This window comes from Siphateles boraxobius, unplaced genomic scaffold (assembly GCF_051911475.1).
Source record: "Siphateles boraxobius isolate OS27281-9 unplaced genomic scaffold, OSU_SipBor_1 77, whole genome shotgun sequence".
NCBI classification, from domain to species: Eukaryota; Metazoa; Chordata; class Actinopteri; order Cypriniformes; family Leuciscidae; genus Siphateles; species Siphateles boraxobius.
In genome coordinates this window covers 16080103-16102731 of record NW_027509205.1, presented here as the reverse complement: position 1 = coordinate 16102731, position 22629 = coordinate 16080103, and the positions used below count along the sequence as shown (strand labels likewise).

The 22629-nt window shown below is 35.7% G+C and overlaps 1 protein-coding gene across 1 annotated transcript in view; it reads left to right on the top strand.

The window, feature by feature from the left end:
• The window catches only part of cpne9 (copine family member IX), a 40888-nt gene extending 19894 nt beyond the window's left edge, over nt 1-20994 (top strand). The window contains exons 7-20 of the mRNA XM_077217934.1: nt 3648-3711; nt 5976-6079; nt 8318-8422; nt 9919-9960; nt 10153-10228; nt 10811-10864; nt 10968-11029; nt 14288-14334; nt 14478-14659; nt 14921-15048; nt 17381-17483; nt 17581-17638; nt 17725-17798; nt 18412-20994. Of these exons, the coding sequence (XP_077074049.1) occupies nt 3648-3711; nt 5976-6079; nt 8318-8422; nt 9919-9960; nt 10153-10228; nt 10811-10864; nt 10968-11029; nt 14288-14334; nt 14478-14659; nt 14921-15048; nt 17381-17483; nt 17581-17638; nt 17725-17798; nt 18412-18594 (1282 nt within the window). The 3' untranslated portion in view covers nt 18595-20994. The remainder of the gene's footprint in view (nt 1-3647; nt 3712-5975; nt 6080-8317; nt 8423-9918; nt 9961-10152; nt 10229-10810; nt 10865-10967; nt 11030-14287; nt 14335-14477; nt 14660-14920; nt 15049-17380; nt 17484-17580; nt 17639-17724; nt 17799-18411) is intronic.
• The last annotated feature ends 1635 nt before the right edge of the window (nt 20995-22629 follow it).

The window sequence follows — 22629 nt, the reverse complement described above, 5'->3', positions numbered from 1 at the left end:
GTGCACAAGTGCTGAGAAAACATCTGGAGCTGAAATTCAGAATATGGGAGTTTGATTTCTGACACATGCTGTAAGCAGTAGACCAATCACAACAGACTGGGCTGTCTGACCAATCAGAGTAGACCAATCACAACAGTCTTGGCCATCTGACCAGTCACAAAAGACTGGGCCATCTGACTAATCAGAGTAAACCAATGACAACCGACTGGGCCATCTGACCAATCAGAGCAGGGCTCTCAGAAAGGAGATACTGCAAATGTATAATGAGAAAATGAAAGTGTTTTTTATTTACCTTGGATGCATTTAAACCTATTGTAGGACACCTCCAAAACATAATTAGGAACTTTTAATATAATACTTATATACATATTTAATAATAATAATTAACAATATAATACATATTTAATCATTTATAACCATATTAATAATAATTATACTATTTTATTAATGAATAATACATTTTGTTATATTAAATATATATAAATATTTTTTTCAACACAAGTATATTGATGTTAAATGTGAATACAATTGATATGTGGGTACAGTTTCAAGTTTGTCAGCTATTACTAATTTGAAGTGGAATGATATTTTTGTGCTTTTTAAGATGCGTTTGTGACATAAATACAGCAGTGTTGGATGTCTGGGTCCTGTAAGAGACGTCTCCAGCGTCTCGGTTCTAACGGCGCCCGGATTTATCCTGTCTGCCGAGGACTCTGATTAAACATGCAGGGAGGATGTTTTTGGCACTGACACAGTAAAATGGGGGGTGGTGGGGGGTTTGAAGCTCTCCGATAAAATCTTGAGATGCTATTGTTCTGTCTGTCAGATATGCTGTGTTAGAGAGGTGACAGCCCAGCTGGAAAAGAGTGTATTCTTCGCCTGTGACCATGAATAGTTTCATTTCACAATGTGGTTTAAATGAAAGCAAGGTATTTGAGTGCAATAACTCTTAATCCAAAGACATTTCTTCTTGAAATGTTAAATGTCATTCATTAAATGTTATTAATTTATTCCCTCATTCATATCCCTCCTGTCAATCATTTTTCTTTCTTTTTTTTTCTTTCATTCTTTTACTCTCTGTAGGCTCCAGTATACTTAACTAGTGGCACTTCCTGTTCTCTTGTGTTCGGTAGCAGCGATGAAGCCCTCTTTCGCAGCAGAAGTTGGGATTGAAAACCTCCTCGGCTCACCTTTATAAGTTGTTTCCATAGCAGCAGGAAATTGAATGCAGAGAGTTAGTGACACTGACAGCTGTCTTGAGGTATACATTGGTTGGTACTGAGTAATGAGAGAATCTATGGTTATACTGAGCCACGTGTGACCTTGAGCATGATGAGTTGATGCCTGGGGCAAGACGTGAACTCTTCAGACATGCTGAACCCTCTCCTACTTGGTCTTTGTACTTGTGCAGAAAAAAATCCTCTAGTGGTGTCCTTGGACTCCCAAACTCCCCTAAGTAGCTTGTGTTTTTCGAGTCTGGTATTTATTCTTAACTTTGGATGTTGCATTTGTGATCTTGGGTCATTTTATGAAGCTGTTCCATTTTAAAACTACTTTTGAAATTTCTTTTCTATTTGTTGTGATAATACTTAATAGTAATAGTGTTTAACAGTTTTACAGTCCTCTGCCACTAAAATGTATATATACTTTTATATATATATATAAATCGGTCTCTTACCAAAGCTGCATTTATTTGATCAGAAAATACAATAAAAACATGTAAATTGTAAGACTATTTCACAACATTCATTAACTGCAATTTCTTCCTGTGATGGAAAAGCAGAATTTTCAGCATCATTACTTCAGTCTTCAGTGTCACATGATCCTTCTGAAACATTTCTTATTATCAATGTTCAAGACAGTTGTGCTGCTGCCTAACATTTTTGTAGGAACCATGATAGATTTTGTTCAGGATCCTTTGATGAATAAAAAATTCAAAAGTACAACTTTTGTAACGACTGTATGTAAAAGCATTTACTGTCACTTTTGACCAATTGAATGCATCCTTTCTGATTTTTTTTTTAATTTAATATATACGAAAGTTACTATATTTTTGTTTGTGTGTTTATAAAAATGTTTAATGGCACATTATCAAAGTTGGCATCAGCTAATCTCCTTATGTACACATTAATAGTTAGGGAAACAAAAGGCACCCTTTTTTTTTTAGAATGGCACTCTTGGAGTTCTTTTTTTATTTCTTCATAATGCACTGTGAAATTTTCAAGAAAGTAATATACAGCAATGTATTTTTAAAAACTATTATATAATTGTATTCATTACTGCCCAGCCAACTGAAGATAACTTGATAAAACACTTCCCACTGCAAGAGTCATTTACAGCCTCCATGCCACCTCTAGCCTTCTCCATGGCAGATCCGCCTCACTGAGTCTTACCTGCATGTCTAGATCTGACATGTGTCTCAGGAGGGGGGAGATGAGAAGCGTGGTGGGACGCTTGCCTGTCTAACATGTCCCTCAGACAAAATTTCTATTTGGCATCATTGAGCTTTAACTGGATTTCTTCCCTGCAGGTGGTCAGGAGGTCGATGTGTGCATACCATTGTGAGTTTATGCAAGAGTGTGTATGTGTGAATAGATAGAGGGTCAAAGGCTGCACTAAAGTATCAGACTAACCTGCCATTCAGCTGTTGCGGTGGTATTTGTTCCCATGGGAATCCCGTTATAGCCAATTAAATGCAAAGATGACATGAGACCACAGAATGGGGTTTTAAATTGATGAAAGAGAGTCTGTGGCCATGGAGACAGAACTTTGGAGCTGGATTCAATCATCTCATTTTATAATTTTATGACAAAATATACTGTAGACTACCCAGACTACAGTATATGCTATTGAATCGTTTTTGTGCATCATTTCCACTTAGAGTCAGTATGAAATCAAAATTGACCCTATTGAACGATAATTTTGAACGATGCTATTCTAAAGAAAAAAATGTCTTTCATCAAAGTGTAATATAATAACTTTCTCTACCTCTGAAATGACTTTCCTCTTTTGTCTACATCACCAAACCCATTTATTTTTCAGTGCTTCATTTGCACAAACCAGTCAATTTATAGATAAAATCTCAATTTTTTTCATTAAATATCCTCTTTCAATCAGAAGTATGTCAGTTAAAATTTATAAGTTTGCGAACTTCATGTATTAAGATACAAAATCAATGTGCGTACAATGTCTGTCTTTGTGTTTATAATGTTCCATCACTTTCCCCTCACAGAATCTCTCACCTTTCCCTCAAACAGTCTTTCAGTTCTCACCCTCAGCCTTTAATCTTTTTTCTAGCTAACCCTCATCACCTTTTCCCCCTCATTCCCTACACTTTCCCTCTTTTCAGGTGAATCATGTTCTTTTCAGAGGTTCGATGTGGGCTATTCAGCGCCTGAAGTGGCCCACCATTACCGCCAGTGCAATTGAATTGTTCCGCCGAAAGCTCTTAGCAGCAAAAAGAGCTCCAGCAACTCTGTGAAAAGCACACAAAAATGGAGTCGTCTTATTTGTCCTGATTTTGAGTGGGCTCGCAGAGTGCTTATAACTCTGCCAGTCTTCACGAGGGTTTAACTTGAACTCTTTTCTTTAAACCGTTAGCTCACATTTTATTGAAAGTTTAAAAACATTTATCTATCTTTTCTCAGGGGCATTCCAGGGAAGAAATGCGGGAACATTATCTTCACAGCTGAGGAACTCAGCAATTGCCGGGTCAGTACAAAACTAACGCACATGCACACACACACACATCGTCTACTGTCTTTCATCAAGCTGAATGCCTAAAGCATTGTATTTAAATATCAGAGGTGAAGTGCCTTTTTTTTGTTGCTAATGTTGGGTACTGAGAGACAGAAAAAGCTAAATAATATCTAGATTTTTCAAGTTAATCCATTGTGGATGTCTCTAGTCACTCATGAAGGAGCAGGTGAATCTCATGAAACCTGTCAATAATGCATCATATTTCTTAACGTGCCATATTTAATCTAAAAAAAATCTAAAGAAATAAACCAAAACAAAAATTGATAAAAACAAATTCTTAATAATTTCATTTGTTTAATGGAAAGAAAGCTTGTAGTACCATTAAGATTTGTTTTGCATTACAGAATATTTATAGTAATTAGCAGATTTCCCTTCCCAATGCAATCCTGCAATGCAAAATCTAAACTAAAATAAAATAAAATAAATATTTTGAAAAAATAATAGATTATATATTTTTTCATATATTTAAGTATTCATACATAATGGGAGAACTGGTTAACTGAAAAGGAACTAAAAGGAAGCTCATATGACCATTAAGATTTGTTTTTAATTACAACATTATTTTTTTTATAGTAACTAGCACATTTCCTTCCCTTATTTACATTACTGCTAAGAAAAAATAAAATAAATTAAATGTAAATATATATATATATATATATATATATATATATATACACATATATATATATATATATTTATTTTGCACATTTCTTTCCCAAATTCACATTAGTACTATGCAAAATTAATAAATAAAATAACATTTTACTGTATGTTAAATTTAAATAAAAGTACAGTAAATATATGTTTTTACAGAAATTAGAATGATCATATATATACAGTTTACACTGCTTGTGGTCAGTAAGATTTCTGCAAGGATCCATTAAATTACATTAAATACATTTATAAGTTTACAAAAGTTTATAAGTTTATTCTATTTCAAATATTTGCAGTTCTTTTTAACTTTCTATTCATTGAAGAATCCTAAAAAATATATATATTACGGTTTCCACAAACAAATATTAAGCAGCACAACTGTTTTCAATATTGATAATAATAAGAAATGTTTCTTAAGCAGCAAATCAGCATATAAACATGATTTCTGAAGGATCATGTGGCACTAAAGACTGGAGAAATGATACTCAGCTTTGCATCACAGGAATAAATAACATTTTAACATTAATTAAAGTAGAAGTTATTAAAAAAAACATTTTTTACAGAGCCCAAACTTTTGAACGGTAGAATATCTTTATTTTATCGAGGGTATTGAGGGGAAAATGTCCTTAATGGTCCTGAAAATAATGTCACGATGTCCAAAAAAAAAAAAAAAGTTAGAAAGAAAAAAAGATATCAGTGACCTGGACATATTTTTTTGAGATTCCCCCACACACATTTAATCCTCCACCCTTGAAGATTTACGACGATCAAGGCAAGACCGCAAAATCATTCCAAGTGCAGCATTTGGCTCACTATTTTGTCCCATCCTTGTTAATACCCCGTCCATCTCTTTTCAGTCATTCTACTCACAAATTGTCTGTTAGTGCCTTGGGCCAGTCCCTAAAACCATCATTTCAGATGGCACAAATTATGTATATATATACAATTTCGTCCCTCTGTGTCCTTGTAATAGTATGTAGCTACAGGGAGTGTTTGGCAGAAAGCTGTGACAGTTCACCTCAAATACAGCTTCTTCCTCCCCAAGAGGGACGGGCCGTTTTAAAAGGCAGATGAGCTGTCTGTCCAGTGTGTCACACAGACCGTAGTTCCTCGAGTGCTCCCTAGACTCTCTCTCTCTATCAAGATCCAATTAAATCTGTTGCATGTGTGACTTCCCTCCTGGTCTTGAGGGTCTCCCCAGAGATCTGGTATTCTGAAGAGAACAGCACCAATAAATAGCTAAACACTGGAGACCTCCGCTCAACATTAATATGTATGAATCAATTGCTGTTCTCCTCTAACACAAGTGTGTCCTCTCTGTGGAATTGATTTCTTGTCCTAGTATTTTGCCTTTGTTGTGTCCTGAACTCCTGCTCTTGAGAGATGTTAACTGAGGCCAGCAATTAAAATGCATTGTTGGATATAATAGTGCCAGTATCGAAGACTCTGAGTCAGGAGTGCATGTGCTTTGTTTGCTTGTTTGTACACCTTGTTTGTTTTAGGTAGCTCTATGATTATTCTATTCCCATCTATCCAAAAGTAATCAAAGTTTTTTATAACAGGACATTGCAACCATGCAACTCTGTGCTAACAAGTTGGATAAAAAGGATTTCTTCGGGAAGTCCGACCCCTTCCTGGTGTTTTACCGCAGCAATGAAGATGGGACGTGAGTATGAGTGCTTAAAGGAATATTCAGTGTGCTTTCTATTACTAATGAACATCATCTTAACAATGTGTCCTTACCAGGTATGATAAAAAGTATAACCATTTCTTTATCCCAGATTGTATTGTTACAATGTCGATAGTAAATGTAAAAGAACAATGTTTACTCTTTCTCTGTGTTACCTGGACCGAGAAATTCACATTAATTTGTCAGCAAAAATGTTGACAGCTTCAGGGCTTTCGTGAAAACTACGGATTATACTTCCGCATTTTTGTATCCCCGCCCACTGACAGTCGGATCAACAGAGGGTTATTAATAGAACAAATTGCAAGTGTAGGTTTATTGAAAGTGTTGTATTATCACTGAAAACTTTACCATACTATGTCTACTCTTTAAAAAGCATTACGGTAAAAATGGAACACTATGGCAACAGCTTTCTTACCTGTACCCGAAGGCATTTTGCTTTGGGCAGAACTGACTGAATGGCAGTGTTTTTTTTCTTTTTTTCTCAGTTTTCCACCCCCGTTTGGCCTAAAACACTGTGTCCATGGTCATCCAGTTTAAAATGTTGACTACAAGCACAGATATTTTTCCGATGTTCTTTATCGGTAGTTCTTTCCATATTTATGATTATTTGCAGCCTTTAGCCACTACTTATATCTTTCCGCATCCTTCGCTGGAAACCAAAAGTAACTCACTCCCGCTAAAAGTTACTCACTCCAGCTAAAAGTTTACTCTTTGAATTCTTGCACCTGGGAACAATACATGTCGACACCATTATGACTAAAAGTTTGCAAAGTATTTCCTACTAGAGCAAGGCGGTATTTGACTCTGGTAAGTGTATCCAAAGCAGACTGGTAGGAGTGGCCTTCGACTGCAATATAACCATTGCATTGTGGTTGTTGAAGTTTTCCCTAACTATTTGGCCCAAAGGGAAGCCAACAGCCTTTTCCCCTCTGTTTTTTCTAGTCAGGTAGCACCGATTTCGACATTATACTGTATAGGCAGCCAAGTTTTATTGAAAGCTTATTTTGCCAACGGTGAAGCATGACCCTAGCAAGCTACGAGGTCACTGAAGTCCAGACCTCTGTAAATTTTTCATATTCCAAACTAAAGCTTGATCATGATATTGTCTATAAGAAACGGTATCAAAACAGTAGAATAATAACAACAGTACACAGATCTGTAGAACTGTATATTTTATTTGTAAACTTACATACAGCTGTTCTTTTTAATAGTCAACATTTTTTTCGGATCATCAGTCATCATGCTCGGTAAACACTGGTATCAGACACGAAGATGTGTCTTTAGTTTCACCAAGCTGATTGCACTAAAAAAAACACTTTCATCATGTTTTCAGGTCATTCCGAGTTTGTTTTTGACGTGACATAAAACGGTGGTATCTAAGTGGCCGGGCTGTTTACTTACTTTTTAATTAGTCTTCCCATTAACACCATCATTTTGATCATTCAGACTGATTCGCGAACATGCACGTAAACAAGAGGCGGGATTTATCGTGTGAACCAATCATAGCTAATCATAACCAATCATAGCACAATGGAGGCATTGCCTCCTCTCACATGACTTTCCGTCATTAATTCTCAATTACCCCCCACTAAACCCACCGCACGCTTTAGAGGGCTGTGAAAAGTCAATGGCCTCAGGGGAGGCAAGAGAGATGCAGACTCCCACTGTAACTTTACCTACGTGTTACTTTAGAAAACCAATTTTCTCATCCTATTTTTTTGAGGAGGCACTGCCTCCCATGCATTTTTTGTTGTTGTCATTGACGGTTAAAGCAAATTTAAAGCAATCAGAACATATTTCAGGATTAATAAACAGCAAAACAGAAATTAAGGTTGCATCTTTTTAGGAAACTGTTCTAGAAGGAGCATGGTAAAAACAAAGATTTATCTCTTCTTTCCTCTTAATTTCATGCCAGAATTGGAAATGGTTTCAGCTTAATGTTTCCAGACTGAACATAAAAACCCATAAAAAACAAAATGATCCCTAAGTGTTAGCTCAATTGACTGATAACAGAGGGTGATGGGTGGTAGTTTTATGAAACCCAAGAGTCTCTTCATGCCCACCATGAGCTGCTCTTGATGTTAACCACTTGTATTGATGCTCCCCTGTAGTTGGTTGGTATTCATTTTCAAACATATTCCTTCAAAGAAAACCATACAGCTGTCATAGCAAGTCTTTAAATAAGATTTCCTTTTTGATTTGGCTCTTTTGTAGGTTCACTATCTGTCACAAAACAGAGGTGGTAAAGAATACTTTGAACCCTGTTTGGCAGCCCTTCACCATCCCAGTGCGAGCTCTCTGTAATGGAGACTATGACAGGTGAGGCTCTCTAAAACCGAAGAGTATAATCCTGCTGCATGGCTACTTTAAGATGATTTGAAAACAAAATTGACCTGTCTTAATACATGTTCCCGGTCTTGTTCCCAAACTACTAATTGATGCATGTTATTCCAAATAGAATACTGGTTATTAAATATTCACTCATTTCACTAAACATGAAAATATTTTGGCTGTCAGTTAAATATTTAATTGTAATAAAACTCATAATGTTTTTCCTAGTCAACACATTTAATTCCTTTTTAATGAAAGAAAACAAAATATGTAATTTTTGTACTCTTTACTCCGATACAACTGCATTAAAAACTGAAAGCATTCAATTCTAAAACCTTATACATTTTCCACTTTATAGACATTAAGAAGTTTTTTTCATGTGCATTGGTCCTCTACCCGTTTTTAGTTAAGCTTTTCATCTGGGTTTGATTAATAAATATCAATACCATACAGAATGTCTTTCTTCATTTAATGAGAAATACAGATTGTTGAAATCACACAGAAAAGAACTGTACAGTTATGATACCACATTCGATAAATTCATTAACAATGTTAAAAAAGTTTTTTTAAATTCAATTCACATTTATTTGTATAGCGCTTTTCTCAATACATATTGTTTCAAAGTAGCTTTACAGAAAATGCATGTCTACATTACAATTTAGAGTGATCTGTTACAGTATCAGAGGTGACTGTGTCCAAGTTATGTATTTCTGAAATGTACATATACAAATCACACAGTTAGCCAATAATATATTAATTTAAACAATGTTTTAATTTAAGGCAGAAAGAAAGAGCTCATTGAAGTAATGAATACATGTTTGTTAACAAATGATTAGGATTTATAGAAAAATGTAGCATTGGTGCATATTGAATTCAGATCTTTCTTGATTTGGAGTCATTGCAGCAGCTGGCGTTCTCTCTTCACAGGTGTTTGGGCATCCGAAGTCTTCATAAGAATAACAATTCGAAAAAAAACAGCATTAAGCATATTTCAATTTTTGTTAGTGCATAATTTTGACAACCCTGATACAGTAAATATATGATATGAGTAAAGATCAGTATTGATTTTATGCATTAGATTATTGGGTGCATTCTGAGAGCCAGTACCTTTTCTATCAATGTCCCCAACATTTAAATAATCTTTGACTTTTTTTGATTGGAGTCAGATTTTTGAGAGGAATAGATTTTTTGTTGCACCTTTAAAGCATCCCTCAGACTTGTGTACTGAGCTCTGAGGTGTTGAAACGAAACACGGCTGGTTCCGTGAGCTGTGGAAACAGGCAGCTGTGTCACTGTGGCAGTGGGAATAATCCCAGCAGTCAGCTGGAGTGAGACAGCGGCCGGTGCTCGTGTTATTTTGGACTGGCTCTGTGGACTCACCAGGCTCCTGTTATACTCTGACCTTTTGAGAAAATTCAGGCTGTCTGCTCTTAATTTTAGATATTGACTTGCTGTGAGGTTTGATTTGTTTGTGATCTCTCCAGAACAGTGAAGATTGATGTTTATGACTGGGACAGAGATGGAAGGTACGTTGTTCTTCGTGGCTGGTGTTCCATTTGTGGGTAGTAAATATTTAGTTTTCAAACACATAAATTACCCCGCATAACAAGAATAAATCAAGTCAAATTTTCATTAGCCAAAATAATTTCTTGTCTGCGTGCTCATGCCATGTTCATTAAATATTCCTCAGATGAGTAAACACTTTAATTTTTCTTCAGTCATGACTTCATCGGCGAGTTTACAACCAGCTATAGAGAGCTGTCTCGTGGACAGAGCCAATTCAATGTTTATGAGGTAAAAACATATTTTTTTACAAATTCATTTTGATCAATTGATTTCGGAATTCTGGCAAAACACAACACTTTAACACATTTTAGTTATTTTGACTGGTTTAAAAAACATAAATAGTGAAAAATAGTGTCAAAAATATTAAGCATTTTTTTGTTTTTAATTGTTTATGTATATATTATGCAGTTACAGGGTTGTGCTGAAAATGTGGGACACAGCTTAATATTGTTTTAATTACAAAAAAGAGTTCATTTTTATGATTTTATTTTCATTGTTAGATACAACCAAAAAGGTGAAGACAGGATAAGAGGAGGAATACAGACATTTAATGTGTTGAAAACTAGCTTCTTTTCATGTCAGGATAATTTTTTGTTAGATAATATTTTATCTAACATATCTAAAAGTTCTAAACATGTTCCTCTAATGGCTCTTAACAAGTAATGGGACAGCAACGTGGGCCGTATTCATGAAAGTGCCAAAAATGTTTAATGGATCATAAAAGAAAAAAAACAAACATATGAGGACACTTCAGTAATATGTCATATTCCATTCAGCCATGCTTGATGGGTGTCTTTTTGTTTCTTTCAGGTTCTGAATCCTAAGAAGAAAGGCCGGAAAAAGAAATACGTCAACTCTGGCACGGTACGTGTGAATGAATTACCTGTCAAGCGCTCTCCTCTTCTGATTTATTTTCATAATGACTTCCATTATCTCTCCTCTCTCTTTCTTTTTTTATTCTCTCTAGGTAACACTTTTGTCCTTCAAAGTGGAATCGGAGTACACATTTGTGGACTTCATTCGGGGCGGGTGAGTGGCCCTTAAAAAGTCCCTGGATAAATTAGTCTGGAGAAAGATGCAGATTAACTGGTTAGAGAGCAGCTGTATCAGGCATGCATGTAAACCATTGGTGGACTTATAGTTAGTCAATCTGAATATTTTTTCGTTCGAGACAATACCAGTAAACTAGAAGTGGATCTTATCGTCATTGAGCTTTCAGGACAGTTTAGTTACCATCATTTTTTTTTCAGGTATTACCAGCATGTGTGTTGAATACTGATACAAATGTTAATGAAATGCACTATAGGAATATACGTTTTTTGTGCCCTGTAACCCAGTAATAGTCAAATAGTTTGACGGATCAAATAAAAATTAGGGCTGTCAATTTGATGCTTTAAATTTTTAAATGCTAAAAATACACACAATGTCCCTTAAATTCCATAACTGGAGTGCCATTCAAGCTTGAAGTAAAACCTTCATGTTTTATAAAGGAAAACTGCATCACCAAACCTTGCTTACTGAGAGCAGATAGCAAAAATAAATGAGGAGCCCATTTTTAATCAATTGACAGCTCTAATAAAAATGTAGAAACATTTTTGCTAAAGCCAACATCACATACTCATTTCAAAACAACTGAAATCAAGGCAATGATTCACTATACCAGTATGTAATATCACATGCTTGCCTTTTAATTACAACTAAACCTTTAATTATGCATTGACTTAATAAAAAACATATGTACTGTATATTTAAAAAAAAAAAAACAAGAATATTTATTTATTAATTTATTCATTTGATATGTCCAGGTTAGAAGCATTTTGATAACTTGCTCAGAATTTTGCATCATAAAAATGTAAGTTTAAGTAGAAGTCTGAATTATCTCATAGTTTCAGCATATTCTACTAGTGTACTTTAATTAGCAATATAAATATGCATTTATACAATTGTATATATGTGGCATCCAAAAGTTAAAAGAGTCCCCATTGAAAATCTGTTGAATTTAAACCTGCAAATAAATAAAGTATTAAAATTTTAAACATTTTAAAACAAAGAAATTATTCAAATGAATGGAAATCTATGTACAGTTTTACTGATTCGTTAAAACACTAAACCGTGTTTCTCTGAACAAAATTCTCAACATATCCTAAACCAATTTGTTGAATAAATAACTCTTTCTGTAAATCCTTCAACAAGTCCAGGCAGCTAGACACCATTTGCAAATGTACAATGTACTCTTTTTTCAAAACTCTATTCTCACTCACATATGGCACTGTGATGCACTTGTGTTGCAAAACGCTAAACACAGGCAGGAAAAGGTTAAATGCAACTAAAACACAGTTGTCATCATTTACACACATCGACTCAAAACTGTTCACTTTTTTCTAATGATGTGATCAAATCAACTGTGCAAAATATGCCAGTTCAGAGTGCACAGGTGGCACAGATGCACTGAATGTTGATACGAACAATAGATGGGAACAATCTGAAAAGGAGAGGAGGAAAAGTATGTGTAAGAGGTGGTGGACGAGGTGGAAGAGGATGAGGACGAGAAAGAGCCTGGAGTGGAGAGTGTTGTCAGATGTTCTCTGAATGTAGTTTGAAGATTTGGTTTTGTGTTGTAGGTTTTGAGAAAGTGGGTGATGATTTTGAGAAATATGTTTTAGCAATTCAGAAAAACTGGAATATTTGGATTCTGAACTATCTCTAGGTTACTAATCAAATTTGTGACATAGAGCATGTGAACTCCTTTGTACTAAAGGTCAGATGTCTTGCTTCCTTCGAAGCATGGATAATATGGATCAGATTTTGTTCGTGTCAGCTCAACTGCTGCTGTTATTAAAACAAAAGGGGGACTCACTGCTTAACTAGCAGTTGTAAAATTCTCATTTTTCTCAGTTATTTTGCTTTATATCCAGATACCAGATTCAATCATAGGCTCGTTCTTACGTACTAGAGCATATATGCACATGCGCACTCTTCAAAAGAGCTGCTTTAAATCTCTTGACAGACTAAAATACGTAAATGAAATCTGTTTATATTTGAAATAAAAGATATAGAATTGTAATGGATGTCAGCTTGCGTATTTTGCTGGAAGTGGGTTGTAGAGGCTACACTGGAACATCTACCCAGCGGTTGCTGTAGTCACTTGGAAGGCTCTCAAATACCTGGCAGGAGGCTCCTTATAAAGGAGGAGGCAGAACATGGGAGCTTTTGGGTTTAGCTTCGAAGGAAGGATTAGAGCATGGGGAAAGCAAGGATCCTAGAGCTGGCTGCAGGGAGTGGTTGGGATACGTCCCTTCTCGCTGTTCCGCCACCTTGAGATGTTCCGGGATTAAAGGAGTGAAACATTAGTGAAGGGTGGTCCCCGGCTGATGACCCTGCAGCCATCTCTGTGGTACTGGGAGAGGTGTGTCAGGCAGAAATGCCCAGCAGTTGGGCTCATACATCTGCTCAAGATAAGGACTTAAGTCCACATGTCATTCGAACAAGAAACTATGCTTCTAACCACAGGTCGAGAGCTGTCGTTCCAACCACAAAACTTTTGCGATTCTGTTTGCGCAAGTTCATTGGAACTATGGTTTCGTGAAACACCGACTCATTGAACTATGCTGATATTGATGGATCTTGCAACCATAGTTGGTTAACAATGCTTTTGGGAAATGCACACCTGAGCGGGATTTCGAACCGGCATGGGAGGAAGGCACACTAACAAGGATGCTAAAGAGTCAGTCTCAAGTGTGCCTCTTGAGGCCGGAGAGGGAGGTTTACTCTCACAGCTGTTACTAGCTGGCCTCCATTACACTGATAATAATATTTGTAATGTGAAAAAAAAGCATTTTCACTAGTGGTCTAGTTCTCTTATATTAAGTATCTTATGCTCACAAAGGCTGCTTTTATTTGGTCAAAAATACAGTAAAAAGAGAAATATCGTGAATTATTTCTGCAATTTAACGACTGTTTTTGTAAAAAAAAATTAAATTTAATTTATTCCTGTGATGCAAAGCTGATTTTTTTAAGCATCATTACTCCAACTTTCAGTGTCACATGATCCTTCTGAAATCATTCTAATATGTTGATTTGCTGCTCATGAAACATTTGGTATTATGATTAATGTCAAGATTCTTTGATGAATACAAATTTAATCCACCCTTGCTAAATAAAAGTATTAATTTCTTACTGACCCCAAAATTTCAAACACGTAAATTAGGCAAATCATGTCAAGTACCCATATGATTATATGCTGTATTGGTTACATCTTTTGACTGTGACTCTTCAATGTTAAAACAGAACACAGCTGAACTTCACTGTAGCAATAGACTTCACCGCCTCTAATGGTAAGACCATCTTCATTGACTGAAATACAACCATTTGTGTTTGTGTGGCATGCAATGGTCACATGTCCATTTTAGATTTAGAATTTGCTATCAATGTCTTTGCACTTGTGTCTAAACTTGTATTGATTGATACCTGAATGCAGGAAACCCATCACAGCCGACATCGCTCCACTACATGAACCCGTATCAGCTGAACGCGTACGCCATGGCCCTTAAAGCCGTTGGGGAAATCGTCCAGGATTATGACAGTGACAAACTCTTCCCTGCCTACGGCTTTGGAGCTAAACTCCCTCCTGATGGCAAGATCTCTCATGCTTTTCCCCTGGTGAGTAACGGCTCAAAAAGAGCCATCATTAAAAATGCACACACAACTCCACAGTAATGTTGGATGGTTCAAGATTAGTGAAAATTCAGATGAAAATCATTTACTTGCACTCATGTCGTTTTAAACCGATATGACTTATTTTTCCTTTGATTGATTCTCAAAATGTTTTTTTTTCTCTTCTATACACTACATACATCCTCATGTATTAAATATGAACTTGTGGAGGTTTTCTCCAATGCATGTGTATTTCTGACCTCGTAGAACTCCGACTGTGAGAATGCAAACTGCGTCGGCATCGAAGGCGTGCTGGAGGCGTACTATGACTGTCTTCGTAAAGTGCAGCTCTACGGCCCCACCAACTTTGCCCCTGTCATCAACCAGGTGGCACAGTAAGCTAAACAGTCCTCCTGCAATTGACACGAGGTTGAGCTCTCTTTCTGTCTCTCTGCCCTGGTCTTTTTTCTGTCTCCCCTATGAGCTGAACTCCTTCCTGTCGCTATCCACTTGTTATTCACTCTAAAGCATGTCCTCTCGCTCCACACAAATGCACTTACGCGCACACACGCTCTCCGAAGACTCCTCCAGAATCCTGTGCTTGACTAACACTTCACACAGTGTACCTGCTGCTCAGATGCAGCCGAGGTCTGATGTTTACCACGCAGAAACTTTTTAAAAGGGACTTATCATGGAAAACAGGATTTTTCTTGCTGGCTTGGAATAAGGGACTTTGATGTACTATGCAGGCTCCGATCACAGCACAAAGCGGCCTCTCCAGTCACCGATTATTTATTGAAACTGAGCTACAAAAATGGGTCATTTAAAAATCAGTGTTATTGTGATGTGAAGCCATGAGCACCATAACATTTTAAATTTAAATGTAATAGACTATTTCAAATACGAAAAGGTTAGCCTTTTACAACAAGGGCATTTATATGTAGTGTCAAAAGTACAGTAGCAAAAACAAGCCGTTTATTTCTAAGGGTCTGATAGTGGTAGACAATTGTTGAATTTTCATATTAAAAGCCAATATTTAACAAAAATTTTATTAAAAGTATTATACAAAATATTATATATTATTATATAGAATATACTAATACTACTAATTATTATTATTATTAATAGTAATACATCTTTTTTTTTATAAATAAAATACACTTATAGGACATTAACAGAACATTCATTTAATAATTAAATTAAGTCCGATAATATAAATTTAGCAAAAACATTGGACCTCATTCATGAAATATACATGAATAATTTAAATTTTGATAATTTATTAAAAGTTTTGCCCTGAAAGTCATGACATAATAAGGGCGATAAAATAAAGCAGAAAAACATAGATAATTCGTATTCTTCAAACTTGCCACAGAAGAATGTTGTGTTTCAGTTGAAAACTTAAAAGTGGAGTATGTGGTTTTTAGCGGGATCTAGTGGTGAGGTTACGAATTGCAACCAACAAAAGTTACAGTGGCCGACAGGAAAATATGTCATCGTCTGAGACAGCAGAGAGTAGCCAGTTCAGGAATGAGGATAAATTAAGATACTATGTTTACTTAATTATTCAGTAAAACTATATGTTATTGTGAATATTATTGTTACTTGTTCATCATTGTGTCAGTGTTTTATTCGCTGAACTAAGTTTGCTTCCTTGCACGAAGTTTGTAGATAGAAACTGCATATTTTAAGGTCTTAATACACCACTGAAAACTTCTTTTTCAAGGTAGTGACGAAACGCGCTCTGTAGCGCTGTTATTTCGCTGCCGGCTACGGTAGAAACATGACGACACAATATGTCGACCTCCATAGAAGGGGGTGCCCGCGGTTATGGAGATATAAATGTCGCATTCTAAGGTATTAAAAACATAATGGTTCATTATGCAAGGTCTATATACACCACTGAAAACATAGTTATGGATCTTATATTGCATTTTTGTCAATAGATCCTCAGAAATATTACACATTGCACCTTTAATCTCTGGTCTGCTTTAAATGTCACGTATATCGTGTCATATCAGTACACCGGTCATCACACAACATGACAAATAAAACTAAACTTTTCACACACATGTGAAGAAGCTTTTAATTGCCCTTGTCAGTTTCAAGGCTTCTTCAGATCCAGCTAAATCTCTCAATCTAAAGAAAATCAAACTCCCAGAACGGCAGAGGTGCTTTAAGAGGCAGATATTGATCGCCCGCTGCTGGAGTGGTCAACTTTTCAACTTGGTATGAGTCTCCTCTCTGGGCTCGCCACTTCTTGCGTATCGTGAATGAGACAATATCTGGAGGCGGTTATTAGGGTCAATGGACTGGAAGGAACAGACAGATTTAATAATAAAAAAAACCTGAGAAAAGAACTTAGATAAAATAAGGAGGATTTCATCGGATATTTCCAGTGATATGCTGTAACACAAAATCATTATCTCCAAATTATTAAGAATGAATAAGTATTATTAATAATTTAATAATAATAAGTATTATAGTATTTGTGTGTGTGCGTAACTCAAACCCATTTCAAGGAATCAGAATATCATAGGGACTTGTTTTGACTTGGTCCAGTTTGCAGTCACCCATAATACCATAGCAACCGCGTAGCAGTGCACTTGTTTTATTGCAGCGAGACATATTAAATATTTTTCTCCGGAAGCATTTTTAGTTTCTGAGAAGTAAATTTTTTTTTGAATATAGATGCTCTTAAGTCTAACTGTACTGTTAAATCCTCAGGTGCGCATCTGAGGTGACAGATGGCTCTCAGTACTTTGTGTTGCTGATCATCACTGACGGTGTCATTTCCGACATGGTGCAGACTAGAGAAGCCGTGGTCACCGTGAGTCATTTTTGCTTATTAGACCTTCATGATGTTCTGTAAATACAATAATCTTTTTAGCAGGGCACCGATCACATACTACCTCTCTTTTTTTCAGGCGGCGTCCCTGCCCATGTCAATCATAATCGTGGGAGTCGGCCCTGCTGAATTTGATGGTGAGATTATGGCACTGCAAAAACAGAGATGGTCTCAAAACGAGAATAAGAGATGTGATGTAACTATTCTCTTGTTAATGTAACAGCTATGGAGGAGTTGGATGGAGATGAGGTTAGGGTGTCCTCCAGGGGACGTGTTGCTGAGAGAGACATTGTCCAGGTACATAATGTTACCTATTTGAGATTATTATTATTATCATTTTTTAAATTTACATCATTGAAAAAGTCTATTTGTCCCTGAGTAAATTTAACATTATACACTTTTCTCATTTGAATAATTTAGATCATGTTAGGATAAATAATAATAACAACGTCATTTAATAAAAATACAACTGTTGATTGTTAGTTCATGTTAGTTCAGGTCCATTTAATAATATTAACAGATACAACTATTGATTTTAATAATGGATTAGTAAATATCGATATTAAATTCAACTAAGACTAATAATAAGATGCTTTAGAAGTGTTTTTAATCATTAGTTAGTGTTAAGTAATGTAGCTAACAAATGGAACCTTATTGTAAAGTATTACCATAATAAAAAATAAGTGGTTTTGATATGCGACACATTCCACAAATATGGCACACTTTTGGTTCCCATAACTGTTTAAAGCTTTAGAGATAAATTAAAAAGAAATTGTGAAATAATTAAATTGTTAAATATGTATGATTGTTAAATATCATATTAAATTATATAATATAATATATATTTTATTTTTTTCCAGAAGTCAGAAAGACATTATTCATGAGATTCATCTCTGTTTCTCTGATTTAGTTTGTGCCGTTCCGGGACTACATTGACCGATCCGGGAACCAGGTACTCAGCATGGCTCGACTGGCCAAAGATGTCCTGGCCGAGATCCCTGACCAGCTGCTGTCGTTCATGAAGAGCAGAGGCGTTGAACCCAGACCAGCCCTCTCCCCCTCTCCTACACCACAGATAAAAGTCCACCTCTGATCCCAGAGCAGTATTTTATACTCTCCCTCAAACACAGCTCTATGTTCACGTCTGAACCCCCCCGGTTCCGTCACTGGGGATGCACATTTTTACTTTCCACATCGGTTAGCAGTAGCACATTATGTAGTTACAATAATAATCAAATGAAATCAGGAACGCGTTAATGTAAGTGTGTGGTGTAATACTTTATAATCAGCCAGTGATCATTCAAAGCAGTTTTTGTTCGCTTGGAATGGAAGATGTGGACATAAAAAGAGGTTGAATTTCCTAAAAAGAAATGTCTGGGTCATTTTTCACCCAAAAATCTAAAGATGAGAAAACAATAAAATATACATCAAATTTTACATAAAATACAATTCATATGAATTAAATGAAATAAATTGAGACAATATAAATTGAGATTTATTGCATTGAGACATTATTTTCTCATTCCTAAATCTCTTGTTACCCTAAAAAATACTTTACTTTAACTTATTTACTGAAGTTATATAGTAAATTTATAAATGCAATTATGAGTAGACTAATGAGAATTTGAGGATTGTCACTATGCAGAAAAAAAATTGCCCTTAAAACAGATTTTACTTACTGTAGTTTTTTCTTCTATATTTTGTCTTGAAACATCATCTGGACATTTCTTAATGAAATTTACCTAGGAAAATGAGTCTCTGTGCTCTCACACTCGAGGGACAGAGCAAGCGAGTGGTTGGCAGGCTGTGCTGTATGCCGTAATACCCAAACACGCATGCACAGGTCACCTTTAACATCACACATCATCTTTGTATTTCACGTAGATTCTTGGGCCAATATATATATATATATATTTCATTTTCTCACTGGCTGAACTAGTTGCGCCGGCACACTTTTGAGTGTGTAAATATTTTCTAATTTGTGCCCGATTATGAAAGGAGCTAATAAGTAGTTACGTGTGGCAGAAAAAACAGATGCCTGTGCAGGAACACCGGCGCACTCGGAGTCTTCCGCACATCTCGAGTGGATGCAGCTAATTACCTGGAGAAACTGAGGTGCCAATCAGTGCAATTCAACCAGAGAGAGGAAGATTGAGGGAAGAAATATCCAGGGTGTAATCAACAGAGGTTAATGGGCACAGGAAGTGTGCAGACGGATGGCGTGACAAAGATAAATCAGGTGATCAGCAGAACGACAGAAAGAGATAGGGATTTCTTTTTATGAAGCTGCTGGGACAAAGGTGGATTTTACAGGTGAATCTCATGGAGAAATGCCTGGGTCATATTTTACCCCAAATCGACCATTAAGACATTGTTACATTATTTTTATGACAAAATTGCCCAGAACCCAATTATTATTATTTTTTGGTAGTGAATGCTACCATTACCGACACTTACTATTGCACTTTAAAAATACTTTACAATTTTAAATTATGGATGCATTATACTATATATCGGTTATTGGTTTACCTTTATTGTTTTTGATGCTTACCAAAAGTTATATTTTTTAAAAACACTATTTAAACACTAAATGTTAATAACACTGTTAAATGTAATCATCAGCAAATCTCTAAATATCAATTTTTTTTCCACAGTGTACTTTATAATTGTTTACAATGTTTTGATGCCTAAAATGACTTGTAGTATCTAAAATGTTTTGTTTCTATTTTTTAGAATTTAGAATTTAAATATCAGTCATTTATCGGTTATCGACCATAACATGAAAATTATTAAGTTTTAATAGTAAAAATAATAGTTTTAATATCGTGCCTAATTTCAGTAGTTTATTTTTCTTTGCAGTATTGATAATGAAATAAAGATGCTCCTAACTGTCATGAAAATAATGTCTCAATTCAAAATAAAATGCAATGTTCCTAGAAGTAGGCTTTTTTCCCTTTCTTTTTGAATTTGGAGTAGACGCATGACCTGGATGTTTCTTGACATTTTTTGTGAGGTTCACCCTTGCGTACACTGCCATGTTTTCAAATTTCATTCAAAAAAATGATTGTAGACTCATTGAATGTTTGGCAAGTTTGGAGCATTCCAGCAGAATCTTTAATTTTTCCATTCTTTCATTCAGCTTTACATAATGTGATGTTAAATAACATTCAACATCAATTTATGTTTGTATTTCCTCCATAATCTTCGTTGCTTTGATCAAAATATTGCTCAGATACTTTAATGTTGAATACCGGTTTCTCCATATTTATATATACAGTAATATATCGGAAATGTTCTAACTGTTGCTAAACTGTAGATTTGAATGATATTTGTTCCATAGTAAAGACAGCTATAGTAAACAGCTGCTTGTGCCAAAGTGCTACCATGTAAAACATTCCTGCCACGATTGTATATCGACATGTGTGAGGCAAAAGATGTTCGTTTTATATCTCTTTGTTGTGTTTTTAATAAAGCATGAATGTCTTGTGCTGACTTCTGTAGAGTTTATCATGCTTATTTACAGGATGGATGGATGAATGGATGGATGGATAGGTGTGCACTTGTGAATATCAGTCCCCGTTCATTGTAATTGCATGAAAACGAGGAACTAGGGCATTCCTCAGAATGTCTCCTTTTGTGTTCCACACAAGAAATAATGTCAAGCAGATTTGGAATGAGATTATGGTGAGTAAATGATGACTGAAATGTCTTTGTCCCCAACAATATACACACCAACTTAAACATTAGGATGACAAGTAATCAAGAAAAACAGCTTAATAGCTCTTAAAAGTCTCTGTTCAATTCTATTTGCCGTCTATTCATTTTTTTGGGATTCTAATGTAGTTCTTTGACTCTTGACTGGCATCTGGTGGTGAATATATGCTGAACTTTTTTTTTCTTCTAGTTGCGTGTGTGTAGGAAGGGATGGATCTGTCACAGTTTGCAGAGGTGAAAGGTGAGAAGATGACAAACAAGCTGTACCAAAGCATAAACAGCCTTGACAAACACCGAAGCACAGTGTATGATAGTTTACATTTACATTTATTTATTTAGCATTGTACTGGGTTTTTAAACCGTCATAGGCTAATGCATAATTCTGATACATTATATGATAGTTTGAGAGTTGATTGTATTGCAAACCATGTGCCAGGACTGCATTAGTCAGCTCATCTTGCTATAGGGATGAGTCTCCAGTGGTGATCAGTGTGAAGTGTTGATTGTGTGCGACACTCAAGGGTCTCTTGACATCCACTGGAGATCTCTCTAATTCTTACCATCTGTCCTCAATGTCAGCTTGTGCTTATGCCTATGAGAGGAGGGAATTTAAAGGACAGTTCACTCTAAAATGAACATTTTGTCATTATTTACTTACATGTGGTTCCAAACCCATGGAACACAAAAGTAGATGTTTCCAAGATATCAAGCTCCAAAATTTTGTGTGATGAACAGACCAATATTTATTTCGTCATTCTTCTCATTTCTCATTATTAATTGCGATTATGTGGTATCATGATATCACTCTTAAAAATAAAAGTTCTGCTTGGCGCCAATAGCCTCGTGGGAAGAGTGCCGACATATATAGCGCCTGTGCACTTCGAGCGACCTGAGTTTGAGTCTCGGCTCGTGGACCTTTCCTGATCCTGTCGGGATTCCTCTCTCTCTCCCAAACTCGCTTTCTGTCAACTCTATACTATCCTATCATAATAAAGGCAAAAATCTGCAAAAATGTATCTTAAAAAAATAAAAAGTTCTTTATGGAATCTGTGGTTCCATGAAGAACCTTAAACATCCATGGAACTTTTCCATTCCACAAAAATTTCTTTATAGTGGAAAAGGGTTATTTAGATAATTAAAATATTTGTTCACACTAAGAATTTTTTTTTCTTTTAAGAGGTATTCACTGAAAGGTTATTTGGGGAAATCCAAATGGTTCTTCTATAGCATTGCTGTAAAATCCCGTTTTGGAACTTTTATTTTTTTATAGCTTCATAGCTTACCTGATTGAACTTTTGTTTCAATCCTCTCGGGAACAATCTGCCTGGCAACACGTTGGCCGTTCTCAGTTCATTTCATCTAACACTTCCCCTGCAGACAGATACCGCGTGTGTGTTTTATGTAGGTACTATTC